The following is a 19970-nucleotide window of genomic DNA, read 5'->3' on the forward strand; positions in this document are numbered from 1 at the left end:
AAGTGAGTATTAAAGTGTGGTAATTATTTCAGTGTGATAAGTTTTTCAGTGTGTTAATTATTTCATTGTGATGAGTATTTCAGTGTATTAATTATTTCAGTGTGATAAGTGAGCATTTCAGTGTGATAAGTGATTATTTCATTCACATTTTAGAAATTCTGGCCAGCTGTTTCCAGTTTATACTTTTTACCATGTGACCAAATGTCACTTTAAGAAACAATAGGGCAGATTTGTCTTAGAATAAGATCACTTCTTCTCCCTTTATTCACCAACATTTTTAGGTAGAAATCCAGCCTTTTATATGACAAATCCTGTAACTTACTCTGTCCTGGACTTAGAATAACCTCAACTGGTTGTTTCTTGACCTCTTTACTGGCAACCCCAGTGTAGTACATAGAGCAGCACTGCAGGAATCCGTTCACAGTCCTATTGTCCTTGGAATTGTTGGAGACCTGGACAGTGACATTAAAGTCATGTCCTATTTCCATGTCGTCTATATCCACCAGTTCCATTACCACATCCTACAAAATTTTGGAATTGCATTTTAAAAAATGTTGATCTTGTGGGGACATCTTTAAGCCAGAAAGAAAAACATTTTTACAGTAAATGTTACATGTTCAAAATGTAAAAAAGATAAATCATCAGTAAAATAAAGAATGAATTCTATGAATGGGACAAATAATTTGACCAAGCTTTTAAAGCTGCAAATGACAGACTCCATTCCATAGATAATTTTGTATGTGTGATTGAGACAGTATAAACAATTCTACTATCAATCATAAAATTTTTCAAGTAAAAGATCTCACTTCACACTTGGAAATCTAAATCAACATCAACAGATGCAGCCTTTTGATTCGTCAAAATATTTTGGAGTAGTTTTGGATTTGAGCAATGGAGGGAGCTGTTGTAGCACCTTTTGATGTAACTGCGCCATGGGGAATTAGTCACAAGCAAGAGGGTTTCTTCTTTTCTACATTTAATGGAACTCTGATACCTCTAGTTCTTCATGCTGACTCCCTGCACTTACTTACTTGGATTTAAGTTTCATTGAGCACATCTCTCTGCACTATGTTTGACATGGAATTTTTAAACAATCCTAGCGGACTTCAGAGAGAACATTCCCTGAAGACCTATTCTAAAAGTAAACTTCTGGTCCGATTGTGTTAGGTGCAGACCCTTTATCTAACTCTAATCTACGTATCAAAATGCACAGAATCTAAATTATGTAATCCAAAATAAAGCCATATATCTACTCTCCATACACACTCTTTCTCTTTTCCCACTGATACTGTATGTTAGAATTTCCAAAAATATTATTTTGAGTAGGAAATTACTTGCAACTTAATCCTTTTCGAGCAAATTAATTCAAAATTAAACTATAACTACCCAACTCTATTTTAAGCACTTTATACCTACTAAAAGATATTCAAATTTCCCTTCAAATGGTCACTAATTTTAATGTTTAAGAATTAAGGCAGACTTGCTATAATTGATTTTAATTAGCATTACAAACACATAATCCAACTGTCCAATGTTTCAGTTTCTCAAGACTGTAACTTGACACCGTAGCATTTGAAATGCTGCTGATAAATACTGTATTCCCCCAAATCTCAGACCTCTACATTAACAGTGACTGTAGAGTTACTCCTCTATCCTAGACATACTGTTATTAAATTTATGGAGAGAATTTAGAAAATTTATACACAAATATATCTTCTCTTCTAAAACTTAAATAAATACCATACCACCTGAAATAGCTAAATTTAGCCCTATGATAGAGCACTTGTGTAAGACATTTTGTCCTTGAACTTCAAATGATGTTGGTAAGGTCTCAATATAAAAATATGGTGTAACTTTACTCAGCTGACATTTCATTGCAAAGAACACCTGTCTTACCCAATACCTCTTGTAAAGAACATCTGTTTTAGCTGATACCACCTTGTAAGGAGCATGTCTCAGCTAATACCTCTTGTAAAGAACACCTGTCTTAGCTAATACCTCTTGTAAAGAACATCTGTCTTACCTAATTCCTCTTGTAAAGAACACCTGTCTTAGCTAATACCTTTTGTAAAGAACATCTGTTTTAGCTGATACCACCTTGTAAGGAGCATGTCTCAGCTAATATCTGTCTTAGCAGACACCTCCATGCAAAGAACCTGTCTTAGCTGACATCTCCATGCAAAGAACCTGTCTAACTGACAGCTCCTTTTAAATACCACATGTTTAAGATGTATCTCTTTATCAATATTACATCTCTAAGTACACACTTACTGAAGAACATATTTTTGGGAGAACCTCCTTATAAAGTGGAAACATTACTAGTATAAATATGACAAGCATAGAAGTGGAAATGTTACTAGTAGAAAAACAAGCATAGAAGTGGAAACATACTAGTATAAATACAACATGCATAGAAGTAGAAACATTACTAGTATAAATATAACAAGCATAGAAGTAGAAACATTACTAGTATAAATATAACAAGCATAGAAGTGGAAACATTACTAGTATAAATATAACAAGCATAGAAGTGGAAACATTAAGTAATAGTATAAATAAAACAACTTATTTTTTATTTCTGTCAGTAATGAAGCTTGAAAGTTTATATGTTTCCTAAAAATTCGAAAACTTCTAAATAAAAGAAATCCTACAAAATCTGATTTATCCTTTCTTTGTCTAATTAATAGGTATGCAGCAGGAAGACAAAGGATGGACACCAACAAGTATTTGGCACAAAGGTCCTTGACCAGCTAGGTTGTTTAGTAATTGGCAAAAAGTACCTGGACCAGCTAGGCTGTAAATGCTAAGAGGTAAAAAGGACCTGGACCAGTTAGGCTGTTCAGTAATTGGCATAAAGGACCTTGACCAGCTAGGTTGTAAATAGTAGTTGGCATAAAGGACTTTGACCAACTAGGCTGTAAATAGTAATAGGTAAAAAGGACCTGGACCAGCCAGGTTGTTTAGTAATTGGCATAAAGGATACAGACCAGCTAGATTGTAAATAGTAATTGGCATAAAGGATCTGGACCAGCTAGGCTGTTTAATAAGTGACATCATTACACTTTAAACAAAACTATATTTGACAAAATGTCTATTTGTTTTAAGTGGGACATAAAAAGCTGCTAGTGTAAATACCCAGTAGGTCCTTGTGAAAAAACTATTGTACAAATACTCAGTAGGTTCTCATGGAGAAAAAAATTGTTATAAAAATACCCAGTAGATCAAATGGAAAAAAAACTTATAAAAATACCCAGTAGGTTCTCACCTTTTCTTTGGATTCATGTCCTTGAATATTGACATTCAGATGTTTAAAACTAAGCTTAGCTCTTCTGACTGCACCTCTTTCCTCCACAGACCCTGCATAGAAGACAAGGTCAAAATGTTACAATTACTGTACAGAAGCTGCATGGAAGACAAGTCAAAATGTTACAATTACTGTACAGAACATGCATGGAAGACAAGTCAAAATGTTACAATTACTGTACAGAAGCTGCATGGAAGACAAGTCAAAATGTTACAATTACTGTACAGAAGCTGCATGGAAGACAAGTCAAAATGTTACAATTACTGTACAGAACATGCATGGAAGACAAGTCAAAATGTTACAATTACTGTACAGAAGCTGCATGGAAGACAAGTCAAAATGTTACAATTACTGTACAGAAGCTGCATGGAAGACAAGTCAAAATGTCATAATTACTGTACAGAAGCTGCATGGAAGACAAGTTCAAAATGTTACAATTACTGTACAGAACATGCATGGAAGACAAGGTCAAAATGTTACAATTACTGTGCAGAACATGTATGGAAACAATGTCAAAATGTTACAATTACTGTACAGAGCATGCATGGAAAACAATGTCAAAATGTTACAATTACTGTACAGTAGCTGCATGGAATACAAAGTCATAATACTTTAATTACTGTATACACCCTAGCTAGAAGACAAGGTCAGAATGCTTCAATTACTGTATAGACCTGCAAAGACATGCCATTCTCAATGCACATACATGTGATTACTTTTACAGAAAATTGAAATACTAAACTATGTATCTGTCTTTCTAGCAGATCTTGTGTTCCCATTTTGTGGTAATTCTGATTTTTGAAGGAAGTACAACATTAAACCACTGAATGAATAATAAACAGATTATCGGTTACATCATTACTTGCTATTTCTGTTTGCATGTAGTTTTTCTTGTGTTTTTGTTTCAAATAACGTATCAGTGATTAAATTTCCATTATGGCCTTTGCATTTGAATTAATTTCTGTTCTACATTCAGAATCTAATGTATCCAATCTTATCGTTAGTTAGAAGGCAGTTTGCCAGGGGAAGTAAGTTTGCCAGGGGAAATAAGCCACATTATTCAGTGCTTTGTGTGACATACTTACAGAAAAGAGGAACCCTGACAAAGATATGAACAGTCTCATAATGGACAAGTAACCCTGAAAAAGGCATGAAGATAATGGACAAGTATCCCTGTAAAGGTATGAAGATAATGGACAAGTATTCCTGACAGTGGTATGAAGATAATGGACAAGTATCCCTGACAGAGGTATGAAGATAATGGACAAGTATCTCTGACAAAGGTATGAAGATAATGGACAAGTAACCCTGCAAAGGTATGAGCAATCTCAATATGGAAAAGAAAAGAAAAGCAAATAACAGATCTAACAAGTGAGATGTGGCAATATCTATTCTCATCAAGAGTGTTCCAGACATACTGATGAATTTTTCTACAGGCATGGTTCCAACCTGAGAAAGTCACAGTCAGCATTAATCTTGATTACTATAGAAAAACCTGATTTGAGAGATATCTGTTATGCTAGACCAACTGTTTTAAGAGGCTGGGTCTCCATGTACAGATTTATTGATAATATTGTGTTATAGCTGTCAAGATAGACAAGCTGTCTCCAAGCCAAGTTTTGGCTGTAGGGGTGGTCTTTCAATACAGGTCATACTGTATAAGCAGATATATTGAATTTGTGGACACTTCTTGAATGCTGAAAGATGTAAGCATTATGTACATTTCCTCTGAAAAAATATATTTCATATACTTTGACAAATTCAAACAGACTGAATTGTTTTTCATATGATAAAAATTAATATATTCAGGCATTTTATCCATTCTTTTGAAAAGAATATAATACCATTAAAATGTTAAGTTTAAAAGATATCCTCTTACAAGACTATTTACATGCTGTCATATTAAATAAATCAATATTTTCTTACAAGATGTTTCAAATGCTGCCATTTTGCTAACTGAATCAACACTACCATAATGCTAATTGAATCAACACTACCATAATGCTAATTGAATCAACACTACCATATTGCTAATTGAATCAACACTACCATATTGCTAACTGAATCAACACTACCATATTGCTAATTGAATCAACACTGCCATATTGCTAATTGAATCAACACTACCATAATGCTAACTGAATCAACACTACCATATTGCTAATTGAATCAACACTGCCATATTGCTAATTGAATCAACACTGCCATATTGCTAACTGAATCAACACTACCATTTTGCTAACTGAATCAACACTACCATATTGCTAATTGAATCAACACTACCATAATGCTAATTGAATCAACACTACCATATTGCTAATTGAATCAACACTGCCATATTGCTAACTGAATCAACACTACCATATTGCTAATTGAATCAACACTGCCATATTGCTAATTGAATCAACACTACCATAATGCTAATTGAATCAACACTACCATAATGCTAATTGAATCAACACTACCATAATGCTAACTGAATCAACACTACCATATTGCTAATTGAATCAACACTGCCATATTGCTAATTGAATCAACACTGCCATACTGCTAACTGAATAAACATTTTTCACCGAGAACGTAGTCAATCTGGTTGTTATCTTTTCCATCTGGACTGTGCCAGGTCTATCTTAAAGATGCTTTGTGGGGGCCAAATGTATTGCCTAACACAAGGTCATTATAGGTGGCTCACTTCTGTATTGCAGAAGGGTCCCCAAGTGCTGTGCCAGACTGTCTGTGAGTAAGCTCCCACCTTTACACTTGAGTATCTTTTTTATAAACAGAATGTCCTTCTTAGGTGAGTTGTCCATGACATCTTGCGGTTGATCAAAGAAGTTCTTCAGTTCATTGTCATCATAGACAGATGTGGGTGCACAGGCCTGTGTAATTCTGATGCTGAAGGGAGTTGCCCTGAGGAAGATGGTAGTAAGTCTTACAAGTTTATGCTCTTCAAATAAAAAACAGAAAAGAGTGAAAAGCATCATCATCATCATCATTAATGGCTCAGTCTCAGGAGACCATGCAAGTAGCACCCTTGGAGTGTTGTCTGTCTTGGGGATTTTGGCATTGTCTGCTGTGGCTGTGCAGGCCTATATGCAAGTGACAGTCCCTATTGTAGTTGGTGCAGACATACTGGGGAGTCTGCTGAGTTGCGGCGGTTGCTGCCGCACTCTTCTTTATCTCATGTTTCTCTGCTGCCCGCTGGCCTCTCCTCACATCAGCTACTGCTATGCCCTTGTGAACCATCAGTCTCCAGGTGCCTCAGTCCTCAGCCTGTACTTCCCAGGTGTTGGGTGAAATGTTGCATGCTTTCATGTCCCTCTTGCATACATCCTTGAAATGGAGTAAGGGGTGGCCAAGTCTTCTGGTGCCAGTAGCCAACTATCCATATAGAATGTCCTTTGGCAGCCTCCCATCCTCCATGTGTTGGATGTGTCCCAGGCATTGAAGGCGGCATTTGCTCATCAGAGAGTATGCACTGGGGATACTTGCATGCTGCAGGATCTTGCTGTGTGGGTTGATGTCTTACCAGCTGATTTTCAAGATATGTTTTAGGTATCGTATATGGAAGAAGTTGAGCCAGCACTCTTGCCTCATGTAGGTACTCCAGGTTTCACTTCTAAATAGGAGGGTGCTGTGAATGCAGGCCTGGTAGACTTGGATCTTGGTGTGCCCTGTCAGCGCGTTGTTTTCCCACACCCTCTTCGTTAGTCGGGCCATGATGGTGTTCACCTTTCCAAGCCTTCTGTCCAGCTCCACATCGAGCAAGAGAGTATTGTTGATGGTTGATCCCAGGTAAGTAAAGTTGTTGACTGCTTCCAGGGTGGCACCATTGATTTTGATGATGGGGGCAGTGGTGACATCTTGCTCACTGACATTTGTCTTTTTTAGGCTGATGGTGAGTCCGAACTGCTTGCAGGCATCAGCAAAATGGTCTCCCAGTCTCTGGAGGGAATCCTAGGTGTGGGTCACCAGAGCTGCATAATCAGCAAAAAGCATCTCCCTAATGAGCACCAACCTCACTTTGGTTTTTGAGTGCAGTTGTGCCAGGTTGAACAGCCTCCCATTGAACCTGGTGTGCAGATATATGCCATCAGTGGACAAGTCGAAGGCATAGGACAAGAAGCAGGAAGAAGAAGATCCAGAAAAGGGTCAGCACCAGCACACAGTTCTGCTTCATGCCGCTGTTGATGGGGAAGTAGTCTGAGGAGGATCCATCATACAGGACTGTTCCCATCATGTCAGCATGGAAAGAGATCATCATGCTGTGGAGTTCTGTGGAGCAGCCGATCTTCCTGAGAAGTTCCAATAGGCCCTTCCTACTGACTAGGTCGAAGGCCTTGGTGAGGTCAATGATTATGATGTAGAGTGGCTGACCTTGCTCTCTGCTCTTTTCTTGGAGTTGCCGGAGGGAGAAGATAATGTCTATTGTCCACCTGCCTGCTCTGAAGCTGCACTGGGATTCCAGGTACACAAGGTCCACCAGCAGCTGTAGTCTGTTCAGGAGGATGCAGGCATACACTTTGCAAACGATGCACAGGAGCCAGATCCCTATGTAATTGTCACTGTGGTTGCCCCTGTTTTTGTAAAGGGTCACAATGGTGGCATCGTGCATGTCTTGAGGGACTGCTCCTTCCTCCTAGCAGAGGCAGAGTAGTTCATTCAGTGGCTGAAGCAATGTTGGTTTCCCATGTTTGATAGCTTCAGGCAGGATGCCATCGCTACCTGGTACTTTGTCAATTGGAAGGGAATCAATGGCTTTGCTGAGCTCTTCAAAGGTGTGCACTTTGTCAAGCTCCTCCATGGTGGGCAGTTTCCATATGCTGCTAAGGGCCACATTGGTGACTGACATTTCTCAGGAGTACAGCTCTGAGTAGTGCTCCACCCATCTGGTCATCTGTTGCTCATGATCTGTGATCTTCTCTCCCATCAGAGATTTCAGTGGGAGTGTGAACCCTTTCACTGTAGGGTCTAGGGTCTTCTTTATGTGACTTTACATGCCTTTGATGTTTCCAGACTCAACACTGCACTGAATTCCTTCACACAGTTGCTGTCAGTACTTGTTTGTACACTGTCTGGCAATGCATTGGGTGGTACTTTGGGGACTTCTGAGGGCAGCAAGTATCCATTCATTGGGGCATTTTTTGTAAGCTGTGAAGGCTTTTTGTTTGTCCTTGATTATTGGTTCCATCCTTGAAAGGTGTGCATTGAACCAATCCTGACTGGGCTGTTCCTTCTTGCCAAATGTGGACATGGATGTGCTGTAGATGACACCCTTCATGACATTCCACTTGGCCATGGCATCATGCTCTGGCAGGTCCTGGAGAGCCTGGTCCAGGACAGACACATACTCCTCCACCTTGGAGGAGACTGACATCTGTGCAGAGTTGATGCAAGGGTGACCTTTGGGATTGAAGTGGTGTAGTGTGTGTAACTGTAGGCACACCCTGCTGCTCACAAGGGAGTGGTCGGAGTCACAATCTGCACTATGGTAGCTTCCGGTGGAGAGGACGCTGTTTAGGGCAGAGAGCCAGGTGATGACCAAGTCGAGCTGGTGCCAGTGATGAGACCTGGTGTGTTTCCATGACACTTTGTGTTTTGGCTTACACTTGAAGAAAGTGTTTGTAGTGCACAGGTCATGGTAGGTGCACAGCTCCAGCAGTCTCTGGCCATTTTTGTTGGTCTTTCCAGTGCCATGATGTCTGAGGCAGTTAGGCCATGACTCGTGGTCTGCACCTACTCAGGCATTAAAGTAACAGAGGAGGAATAGTGGCTTGTCTTTATGGCATCCTTTGATCTGTTCATCCAGCTGCCCATAGAACTGATCCTTTTGGTCTTCTGAAGACGTGAGGGTGGGGGCATAGACACTGAGGATGGTGACAGGACCTGCAGCAGTGGCAAGGCGGATGAACAAGAGATGCTTAGTGGCCCCTGAAGGAGACAGCTGAAGCCAGGAAGGTGTTTTGAATGGCTAAGACAACTCCATGCTGGTGGGGCTCCTCAGGTTCTCAATCCTTCCAGAAGAATGTGTAGTTTTCATTTCTGAGGGAGCCGCTGAAGGTGAGCCTGGTTTCCTGGAGGGTAGCTATGCTTACATTTAGTCTGGTGAGCTCTCTGTTGATGATGGTCATCTTCCTGGTGCCATCCACCTCCCAGAGGTCATCAGAGATGCCTGTGCACATGGTGCACATGTACCAGCTTGTAAATCCAAGAAATGGGGTCTTTTTTGTTGGTTTCTTGTTCTTTCTTATTCTTTTTGTCTGGTGCAGAGTTTGCATCTGCTTGTCATGCTGAGCAACATACTGAGCTCTAGACACCCACTAGAACAGGCAGACTTTGGCAGGCCAACACCTTACTGACCAGAAACTGCCTGGCTTGAGACAGGTGGTAGCTGGCCAGTGGAACGCGATGATCCCTTTCACTGTCAAAGCTGACCCATGGCACCCCTTCCCTATGCCAATTGGGTGGGACATAGACTGCCAGCTTCTGTGTTGTTTCCTCACTCAGGAGCAAGACTGGAGTGGCCTCTCCAGGGCTCAAGCCTGGACATAGAGTATGGAGATCCTGGGCTGCCTAGATGTCAGGATTCCCCTCTCATCCTTGCTGGTTGGGTCCAAAGGAATGCTGAGCATGACATTTGGCACCAGTTCGGATGCAGGATCTGTTGGAAGGAAGTCATAGTTGACACCCATCTGCTTTAAGGGCTCCACTCCGGATTTTCTGTCAAGGTTTACTCCCATGGTCTTTTCTTCTCCCGAAGATATCCACAAGGCAGAGAGCCATCATCCTTGGCACTTTGTGGGTTTGAATTCAGAGTTTCCTTCTCCTAGACAAACTGCCTGACAAGGCTAATGAGCTTCATCTGCCCGGATTTGGAGTCAGAGTTTTCCTTCTCTTAGACTGGCTGCCTGCCAAGGCTAATGAGCCCAGTCTGCCCACCCAGTTATACCATTAGGCACTTGGTAACACTCCACAGCAAGCTCTGTTAAAACAGGGGGCCCCACATGAAGGTGCTGCTTTGGACACAATAGTGTAAGAGAGGTCATATGCAAGTAACCTCCTGCCCAGCAGAGCCAGACAGTGGTCCCACGGTAATCACTACTATACCTGGAAAGGAGAGGCTGTGAGAGATGCTTCACTTTCTTTTGACATAGACCACGAATGTTCCAGTTATACCTCCCCAACTTATGTGTGAGTTCTTTCTACTTTCCCATAGCCCTAAGTTTTCTAAAATTCCATGTACCAATGAAGATGTTGTATCTTCCATGGATCTTGATAGTGGGGGCAACAGTAACATATTTGTCACCTCCATCCTGGTGTGCATTGTTGACCTGGGCTGCAACCAATCTGTTATGGAAAGATTGCTAAATGTCTTCATGTGGTGTGTCAAGGGCAAAATACAGCCTGGCAGAACCCATCCCTCTCCAGAATGGATGACCACAGCCAAAGTCCACCAAAGTAATGTGGAACACCATGGTCTGGACCATGTGGTGATTGAGCTCATCTTCAAGCCCTTCCACCATGGCCATGGCAGTTGACATCACAAAGGAAGATGTTCATCCAGTGATGCTGTGCTAACATTACACTATTTTAAGCTGGGAGAGAAGCATCTTATTCCATCCTGTACCATCCAATGGTTGCAACATTGTGCACATTCTGTGTTTTGCAACATTGTGCACATTCTGTGTTTTGCAACATTGTGCACATTCTGTGTTTTGCAACATTGTGCACATTCTGTGCCAAGAGGATTAACTAACAGATCCAGTGGTTCTGGCATTATGTACTACTCCATGCCTGAGGATTTCCAAACTAACAGATCCAGTGGACCTGTACCACTGCCCAGGCCAGTCCATGCTGGATACCTCAATGTGTCATAAAAATAGCTCCTTTCATTTGAGTCTAAAACTAAAAAAAGGGCACTAATGTGTTTTTGGAAGATCAATCTGGACTCTTAGTAAATAAGAAAGACATAGAGAACATTCTGATCAGGTTTTATAAAGCAGCCGTGATCAGAAAAACTTATTGCCTGGTTAGCTTGGGGATGTGAAAGATTTAATCCAATTGTTAATGCACCTTAAGAGCTAATTTCTCCATCACTGAAGTTAGCTACTGATGTTCTTTCACTCTAACTTACCTGTATTTTATTTTTATTGATGTGGTGACATCTCTTACTTGCCTGTATTTTATTTTTATTGATGTGGTAACATCTCTTACTTGCCTCTATTTTATTTTTATTGATGTGGTGACATCTCTTACTTGCCTGTATTTTATTTTTATTGATGTGGTAACATCTCTAACTTACCTGTATTTTATTTTTATTGATGTGGTAACATCTCTAACTTACCTGTATTTTATTTTTATTGATGTGGTGACATCTTTTACTTACCTGTATTTTATTTTTATTGATGTGGTGACATCTTTTACTTGCCTGTATTTTATTTTTATTGATGTGGTAACATCTCTAACTTACCTGTATTTTATTTTTATTGATGTGGTGACATCTCTTACTTGCCTGTATTTTATTTTTATTGATGTGGTGACATCTCTTACTTGCCTGTATTTTATTTTTATTGATGTGGTGACATCTTTTACTTGCCCGTATTTTAATATTATTAATGTTGCTTATTCTCTGATTTACCTGTATTTCATTCTTATTGATGTGGCTTCATTTCTAACTTACCTGTAATTTAGTTTTATTGATGTGGTATCATCTCTAACTTATCTGTATATTATTATTGATGTGAAACAGAATCAAACACAATGGAAGCTGTGAATGTCAAATTTTAACTGTATAAATTGGAATACATGATGTGTTTGCACAACTGCAGTCCTGTATCTACGACACTTTGGTTAGTGATATGTAGGTCAAAGGACATTATGTCTATGGATGCTAAATCTATAAGTACCACTGCTCACCTTCTTTGTATTTGTATTGACTGGTGATGTCCTCGCAATCAGGATCTGGATTTCTTAGATTTGATCTATCCCGCATGTGGTTGGGCACTTTGGTCAGAATCTTTTTGCCTACACTGAAAATCAGGTAAAAGGAGATACACAGTTTTCTGTAACTGAATACAAGTTGAAAAATTATATGATTATTTTCAGAGAAATATATTTTTAAATTAAATAAAATCATATACATGTATCTACATACAGGACCTTACATAAATACTCATTTGATATGAAAATCTTGAAATAAATCAAACCAATTTATTAGGTAGTGCATTTGATAAATTTGAAACAGAGCTGACATTTTAAAAGGCAGACAAGGAAATAACACTGAGTATAAACTTCACCATGATGAAATCACCCTAACTATAGTGAGCATAAACACTGAATGTAAACTTGGCCATGAAGAATGATCCAAACTATAGTGAGCATGAATACTGAGTATGAACTTGGCCATGAAGAATGATCCAAACTGTAGTGAGCATGAATGCTGAGTATGAACTTGGCCATGAAGAATGATCAAAACTATAGTGAGCATGAACACTGAGTATGAACTTGGCCATGAAGAATGATCAAAACTATAGTGAGCATGAGCACTGAGTATGAACTTGGCCATGAAGAATGATCGAAACTATAGTGAGCATGAGCACTGAGTATGAACTTGGCCATGAAGAATGATCGAAACTATAGTGAGCATGAATGCTGAGTATGAACTTGGCCATGAAGAATGATCCAAACTATAGTGAGCATGAATACTGAATACAAACTTGGCCATGATGACCCTACATATAGTGAGCAAGAACACTGAGCATGAAAATGGACATGAAGAATGGCTCTAACTATAGTGAGCATGAACACTGAGTATGAAAATGACTATGAAGAATGATCCAAACTATAGTGAGCATGAGCACTGAGTATGAACTTGGCCATGAAGAATGATCCAAACTATAGTGAGCATGAATACTGAATACAAACTTGGCCATGATGACCCTACATATAGTGAGCAAGAACACTGAGCATGAAAATGGACATGAAGAATGGCTCTAACTATAGTGAGCATGAACACTGAGTATGAAAATGACTATGAAGAATGATCCAAACTATAGTGAGCATGAACACTGAGTATGAACTTGGCCATGAAGAATGATCCAAACTATAGTGAGCATGAACACTGAATATGAACTTGGTCATGAAGAATGATCCTAACTATAGTGAGCATGAACAGTGATCTGTGACCTTGTTTATAGATAAAACAGTGACCTTGTTTAAAGATAAAACTCTTGCCTTGATAAGCAACATGTACTATGCGTGTAGTTGTCTTTTATGGTACATCAGTACAGATGCCACTATATGATGCATACTAAAGGTTAAGTTTTAAATTAGTGAACATAAAGAAAATAGTAACTTTAGCAAGATAAATTCTTCCAAATAAATGAAGTACAAGATAAAATATAAAAGCAGAAATGTCAAGATTGTGTGAAAGGTATATAAAATAAAAGATAAAGGAAACACATGTCAAATATTTAAAACATATGCTTGGGAATGTTGCATCAGTAATGAAAGTTTCAGGGAAGAGTTTTGCTCAAATGCTATGCTGGTGCCATCTATCATAACCCAATGAGCAAAGATGTGTGAAAAGTTTCTCTGATCTTGGATTAATTGCTTGTAAGCTGAATGAATAAGCCAACTGTTCCAGGTTGAAAGAGCCTTAATGAAAGCATCCCTTTGAACAATAAGAACAAGTGTGGTTTGTGGGTGGTTTATTTTTATTTTCAACATAGCTTTTTCAGTTTGAGCCACATTGCTATCATGTGTGCAGTGTGGCAGTTTATAGTGATGTCTAGCACCAGAGCATCATGCCACAGACATGTAGCATTATGTCCCACCCAGTCACATTACCTTGACACCATGTTGATTTTGTCCTAACACTAACCTCTTAATGATGAGTGCCATGTGAGGCAGAATACCATTTTTATAAGTCTTTGGTATGAATTGGCTGGGGCTTGAACCTGAAACCTCCATCATCCAATGCAGATGCTCTAACCACTATGGCCATCAGGGATCAGTAAGAGCAAGGGATCTCATTATACTGTACAACTTCAATGCAGTTAACAGAGTCCTGAAAGTGATTTTGGAAGAAAGGTCCAAGGAAGACAATGGGGTAAAGATAGAATACTGATTTGCAAAGAGTAAAGACTGTGGTGTTAAGATAAAAGACTGATTTGCCAGGATGAGAGAACATGATGATCAAGCATGAGTTGTAGTAATAATTAATAAAGGGAAACCACTCTTATCTGACTTCTACTTAAGGTGGCGCTATACAGTTTCACATTTTGCATAGGGTTGGGAATTTAAAGAAAAAGAATGTCCCCGGCTTTCCTCACTGGTTATACTGGCTATTTAAAAAAGACCTTGTATATCTTAGGTATAATGCAAAGAACCTTTAATTCCCTTTATTTTGGTGTATGATTGATGGGTGTACTATGGGTTATAGAGTATACAGCTTGGCCTTACTTCAAATGTGCACCTTTCAAAAAAGTGCCTATTGTTTAATATGGGAGAAGCAAATTCACTTTCTCTTCATTTATTTTTTTATTTCATTGCAAATAAATGAAAAGAAACATTTTCACCATATATTTCTGTCACTTATTGCAACAGTTTTAAATTTAAGTTGACTCTATTCCTATATTCTAAGACTTCTAATTTCCCCATAATTAAGGTCACTACTCACACAAACATACCGCATGGCAAATTATGTAAGCAAGAGAAAAATGATCATAATTAGCTTATTTTCATGCTTAACATCAATATGAATGTACCATTTTATTCAGAACATCATACATAATTATATGAAAATAAAAAAAATAATTGCAAACATTTTTATATTTTCTTTAAGGTGGCGCTATACAGTTTCGCATTTTGCGTAGGGTTAGGATTTTAAAGAAAAAGAATTTCCCCGGCTTTCCTCACTGGTTATACTGGCTATTTAAAAAAGACCTTGTATATCTTAGGTATAATGCAAAGAACCTTTAATTCCCTTTATTTTGGTGTATGATTAATAGGTGTAATATGGGTTATAGAGTATACAGCTTGGCCTTACTTCAGATGTGCACCTTTCAAAAAAGTGCTAGCTCTACTTGGTCATTTTCACTTCCTGAACTTCAGAGGTCAATTGTATAGAAAAGAGCCAATAACATTTTTTACATTTTATATATTTGGTAATTCATTCATTGCACTTTCAGAAGCTGGTATTGTCTAGTCTGGCAAAATTCATTTTCCCTATTTTAATAGCTGCTATGTATAGTGTACTTTAGACTAATTCAGACTGATTTTTCAACACAAGGGAGCAGTCATTTTAGTTAGCAATGTGCTTAAATCATGTAAAATTTCCAAAAGTACAATATCCAAAAGAAATATCATCCACATTACATTAATGTAGCATAGAGGTATGCAAACATTCTCTCCACTGTGCATGTTTTAAATGCGAACTACTTCACCTTACATACGTCACTCTCTCAAAAGTACATATTATCTGGTGAGCGCCACCTATGCAAACAAAAGATGTTTTAGTACTTTTCGTGCTAAAACAAGACAAAAGACCAGGTTGCCATTTCCTTTTTGCTTGGGTGCGCAAGGCAGTGTAAGATTTTCTAATGTATTATGATCCAATAATGTTTTTGAGAAAGAAACATAAGTACACCAAGTTTCAGCCTCTACTGGTATTTCCAAGGGCTTTGGAGTTAACGAGCTAAAATGAAAAATGTTTACACTGCATTAATCTCTGACCTTGGTTTTGTCTAATACTCATAGGTGTCAATTTGTAGGGTTTACCCATAATTTGTATGTTTTTTCCATTTTCATCAGTGTACAGCCGTACAACTGTTTTGTACTGTTTTATCATACACAATTTTTGTTCTTCATTTTGTGTGCATATGGAACTCTGGACATAATTTTTTTAGACCGAGAATTCAATGATATCAGGGTGGCCCAAAACAACCACTCAAATCATACTCAAAACCATGCTTTTCCTTTGATAATGAAACCAGTTTCATTTCATGGTTCAACTCCTGTGTGTGAAGATTTTATCATTTATCGCTCTGATATTTGACGCTCATTTGGATTTCTAATATTGACTAAATACCTGTGTAATAAGTATGTTTGTTTTATTGTATACATTATTATTTTATTATTTCTACTTATTACTATCAAATGCATAAAGTTTACATCAATTTTCATACTTGACATAGTGTGGCAGTCATGTTCATGATGTTGTTGTAACCGTAATTTGTCTGACTTTTCTGTGTGGAGATAAAGTTAATTATTTAAAAATTTTAACAATATACTAATTAAAAATAAACAGTCTGCTGAATTTATCACCAGCATTTTATTGTGCTGTCATAGTTTTGAGTTAAGTTTGTCAGATAAATAATGCAAACAGGAAGATGCATTGCCATAATGACGGATATTGTACATATACTGAGTGATTTCATTCTCATGGCTCGAAAATATGTAACACTGCCAATTTATATCAAGTTTTTGACCAAAATCAGCACACCATATAGCAAATTCATAAGTTTTCAAACACCAGATATGCAATTTTAATAGAAATGATCAACAGCTTACATGGTATAAACTTCTGGACTGCTACTTTGTCAATTTTTTTATTTTTAGATTTCAATTTGTGGATAGCTCCTGGCGTAATATCTTGGGGTTTATGGGGAAAAATATAAATTCATAACACATTTGTAATCGGGAGATCTTCCTCTATCACATGTCAAATCTAAATTTGTTACAAAATTTTTTTTTATTTCTCTCATCTAGTTGAAATATTCCATTCATCAAATGGCTGAGCCTAACTCAAAGAAATGCAAGCCTGAAGACACTGACCGAGGTCATGGCATGTTTCAGGCTGACTGGATTCAAGTCTTCTCTGGCATTGTAGATGCATCAAAGTTAGGATCTTCCCATAATTTTTGTAAAATATGCTGTAAAGACATTAAAGTGATGGCATCGGGCATATGTGATCTGGAGGAACACTTCAGGACAAAACTGCATGAAAGAAAGTTTGAAATGAAGAAGGGAGCATCCATCAAAATCTTCTTTGCTCAGCCAAAGCAGGAAGATGATAGTGTTATAAGTAAAAAGAATGAAATAAAGTTTCAGAAATGGAAATAATTATGTAAATAGGTGTAAAAATACTTTGTGTATAGCATTTGTTGTTTTAAAACTGTTGATCTTATATAATGTATGAATACAATTTTTCATGTAAGGTTTTTTTGGTCTTTATAAGGTTTCTATTGGTCTGACATACAGGTTTTCATCTCAAGGGGTTGACTCCTATGAATACTCAAAATGTGAAACAGGTTTATACTGAAAAATGTGAAACAGGTTTATGTTGAAAATGTGAAACAGGTTTATGTTGAAAATGTGAAAGGGTTTTTATGCTGAAAACATGATACAGTTTTGTGAAATACTGAAAACACTGATATAAAAATTCTTGTATGATATGTAAAATCTGTAAACTCTACATTACAAATGTTAAAATCCATATTTACACATTTTCCCTGACTGCATAGATCTCCAGACTACCATCTTCCTTGACCATCCAAATAACTTTGTCGGCATTGACCTCTCCGAAGCAGAATGGTCCATCATAGGGAAGATACAGCTCACCATTTTTAATTGCCTTGACTGATACGGGACCCATGCAAAACACTCCTGTAAAATACAAATACTGTATCCATGCAAAACACTCCTGTAAAATACAAATACTGTATCCATGCAAAACACTCCTGTAATCTCATCCACTATAACAATTATCAATCTTGTATCAAGAAAATTCTAAACAATATCTTGAAACACAAAATATTTTTCTTTTGTATATAGCTACTTGTTTAGGCTCTTATAAAACATAACAAGAAAAAAGTAAAGTCATCAAGCATTGTAAAATTTAACAAATAATTTATTTCCCTTGAAAAACAAGGTAAAAATGAGAAAAAGAACTTATGGTTCTATGAATCAAATCCCAGAATAATCCAAGAATTAAAAAATAGAAGTCCTAGTAATAAAAAGTCCTAATGAAACTGAGTTCAAATCCCAATGAAATCCAAAATGGAAGGTGATGACACATGCTGTGGTCAGCATTGTACTGATGTGTCAACAGTTCTTTGTTGAATCACAGAATATAATATTCCAGTGTTTGAATTCTGTGTAAATTTTGATAACTGTCCTTGTCCAAGAATTAATTTAGAGCACTAGTATTTCCAGGGAAAACAAACTTGTAATCCAAATAAATTAAATTAAGCAAAATTATTAGCCTGAAAACTGGTCACAACATAAAAACACTTTAACTTCTCAAGTGTTAAGGCACTAATGACTATTATTTCTCAAAACATCAATAATAAATCTAGCTACGATGCAAAACAGATGCCCGGATGTGGGTCAATCCTCTGGAAAAAAAACAGAGTTTGTAACAATTGCTACATGTTATTTGTCGTGTACTCCAAGTATGGCCTAAATTCCAATTTATGAATCTTACTCTGAGAAAGAATAAAAAAAATAAAACAAAGTTGTTTACTTCAGCTCTTACTGGTTCTGAATCAAGGTCAAGAACTAGGTCAGCATTAGATACAAAGTTTCTGTTATTAGTTGTTTACATCAAAAACAGTCAGAACTGAACAATATCAAATCCAGTAAATAAAGTTACATTACAATAACATCTAATGGAATTTTAAAAAATCAAACTTACAAACAAACAATTAAGTAAAATCAAATATAAATTAAATCAAATATACATAACAATATTATATTAATATAATTTTCTGTAAGTTTATGCCAATCTTATATTATTCATCTATATACTTTACTCACACAGGAACCCAATTTCATCTCATATTAAAATGTTATTTGCTCATTAAGTCATTTGTATTGATAACCATTTTATATATCTACTGTTAAGTTCAAATAATGTATTACTTCATACATTACTTAGATACATGACTGACTTCTATATCTATCTTCAAGTTCAATTAATGTATTACTTCATATATGACTGACTTCTATATCTATCTTTAAGTTCAAAAAATGTATTACTTCATACATGACTGACTTCTATATCTATCTTTAAGTTCAAATAATGTATTGCTTCATACTTGACTGACTTCTATATCTACTGTTAAGTTCAAATAATGTATTACTTCATAATTGACTGACTTCTATATATATATCTTTGAGTTCAAATAATGTATTACTTCATACATGACTGACTTCTATATTTATCTTTAAGTTCAAAAAATGTATTACTTCATACATGACTGACTTCTATATATATCTTTAAGTTCAAATAATGTATTACTTCATACATGACTGACTTCTATATATCTATCTTTAAGTTCAAATAATGTATTACTTCATACATGACTGACTTCTATATCTATCTTTAAGTTCAAATAATGCATTACTTCATACATGACTGACTTCTATATCTATCTTTAAGTTCAAATAATGTATTACTTCATACATGACTGACTTCTATATATATCTTTAAGTTCAAATAATGTATTACTTCATACATGACTGACTTCTATATATATCTTTAAGTTCAAATAATGTATTACTTCATACATGACTGACTTCTATATATATATCTTTGAGTTCAAATAATGTATTACTTCATACATGACTGACTTCTATATCTACTGTTAAGTTCAAATAATGT

General features: G+C 36.9%; 1 protein-coding gene across 7 annotated transcripts in view; it reads right to left on the reverse strand.

Annotated features, from left to right (window-relative positions):
- The window catches only part of LOC149787281 (hemocyte protein-glutamine gamma-glutamyltransferase-like), a 146116-nt gene that overhangs the window by 24015 nt on the left and 102131 nt on the right, over positions 1 to 19970 (reverse strand). For all 7 annotated transcript variants that reach the window (XR_016425145.1, XR_016425144.1, XM_089977812.1 and 4 more), the window contains 4 exons: positions 17809 to 17971; positions 12221 to 12333; positions 3266 to 3357; positions 323 to 521 (listed from right to left, as the gene is read on the reverse strand). Coding sequence is in view for 5 of the 7 variants with exons in the window: in XM_089977812.1 (XP_089833938.1) it covers positions 323 to 521; positions 3266 to 3357; positions 12221 to 12333; positions 17809 to 17971 (567 nt within the window). In the remaining 2 variants the exon portion in view is untranslated. The remainder of the gene's footprint in view (positions 1 to 322; positions 522 to 3265; positions 3358 to 12220; positions 12334 to 17808; positions 17972 to 19970) is intronic.

This window comes from Sinohyriopsis cumingii, chromosome 12 (genome assembly GCF_028554795.1).
Source record: "Sinohyriopsis cumingii isolate HCF-2022 chromosome 12, ASM2855479v2, whole genome shotgun sequence".
In the NCBI taxonomy this organism is placed as follows: domain Eukaryota; kingdom Metazoa; phylum Mollusca; class Bivalvia; order Unionida; family Unionidae; genus Sinohyriopsis; species Sinohyriopsis cumingii.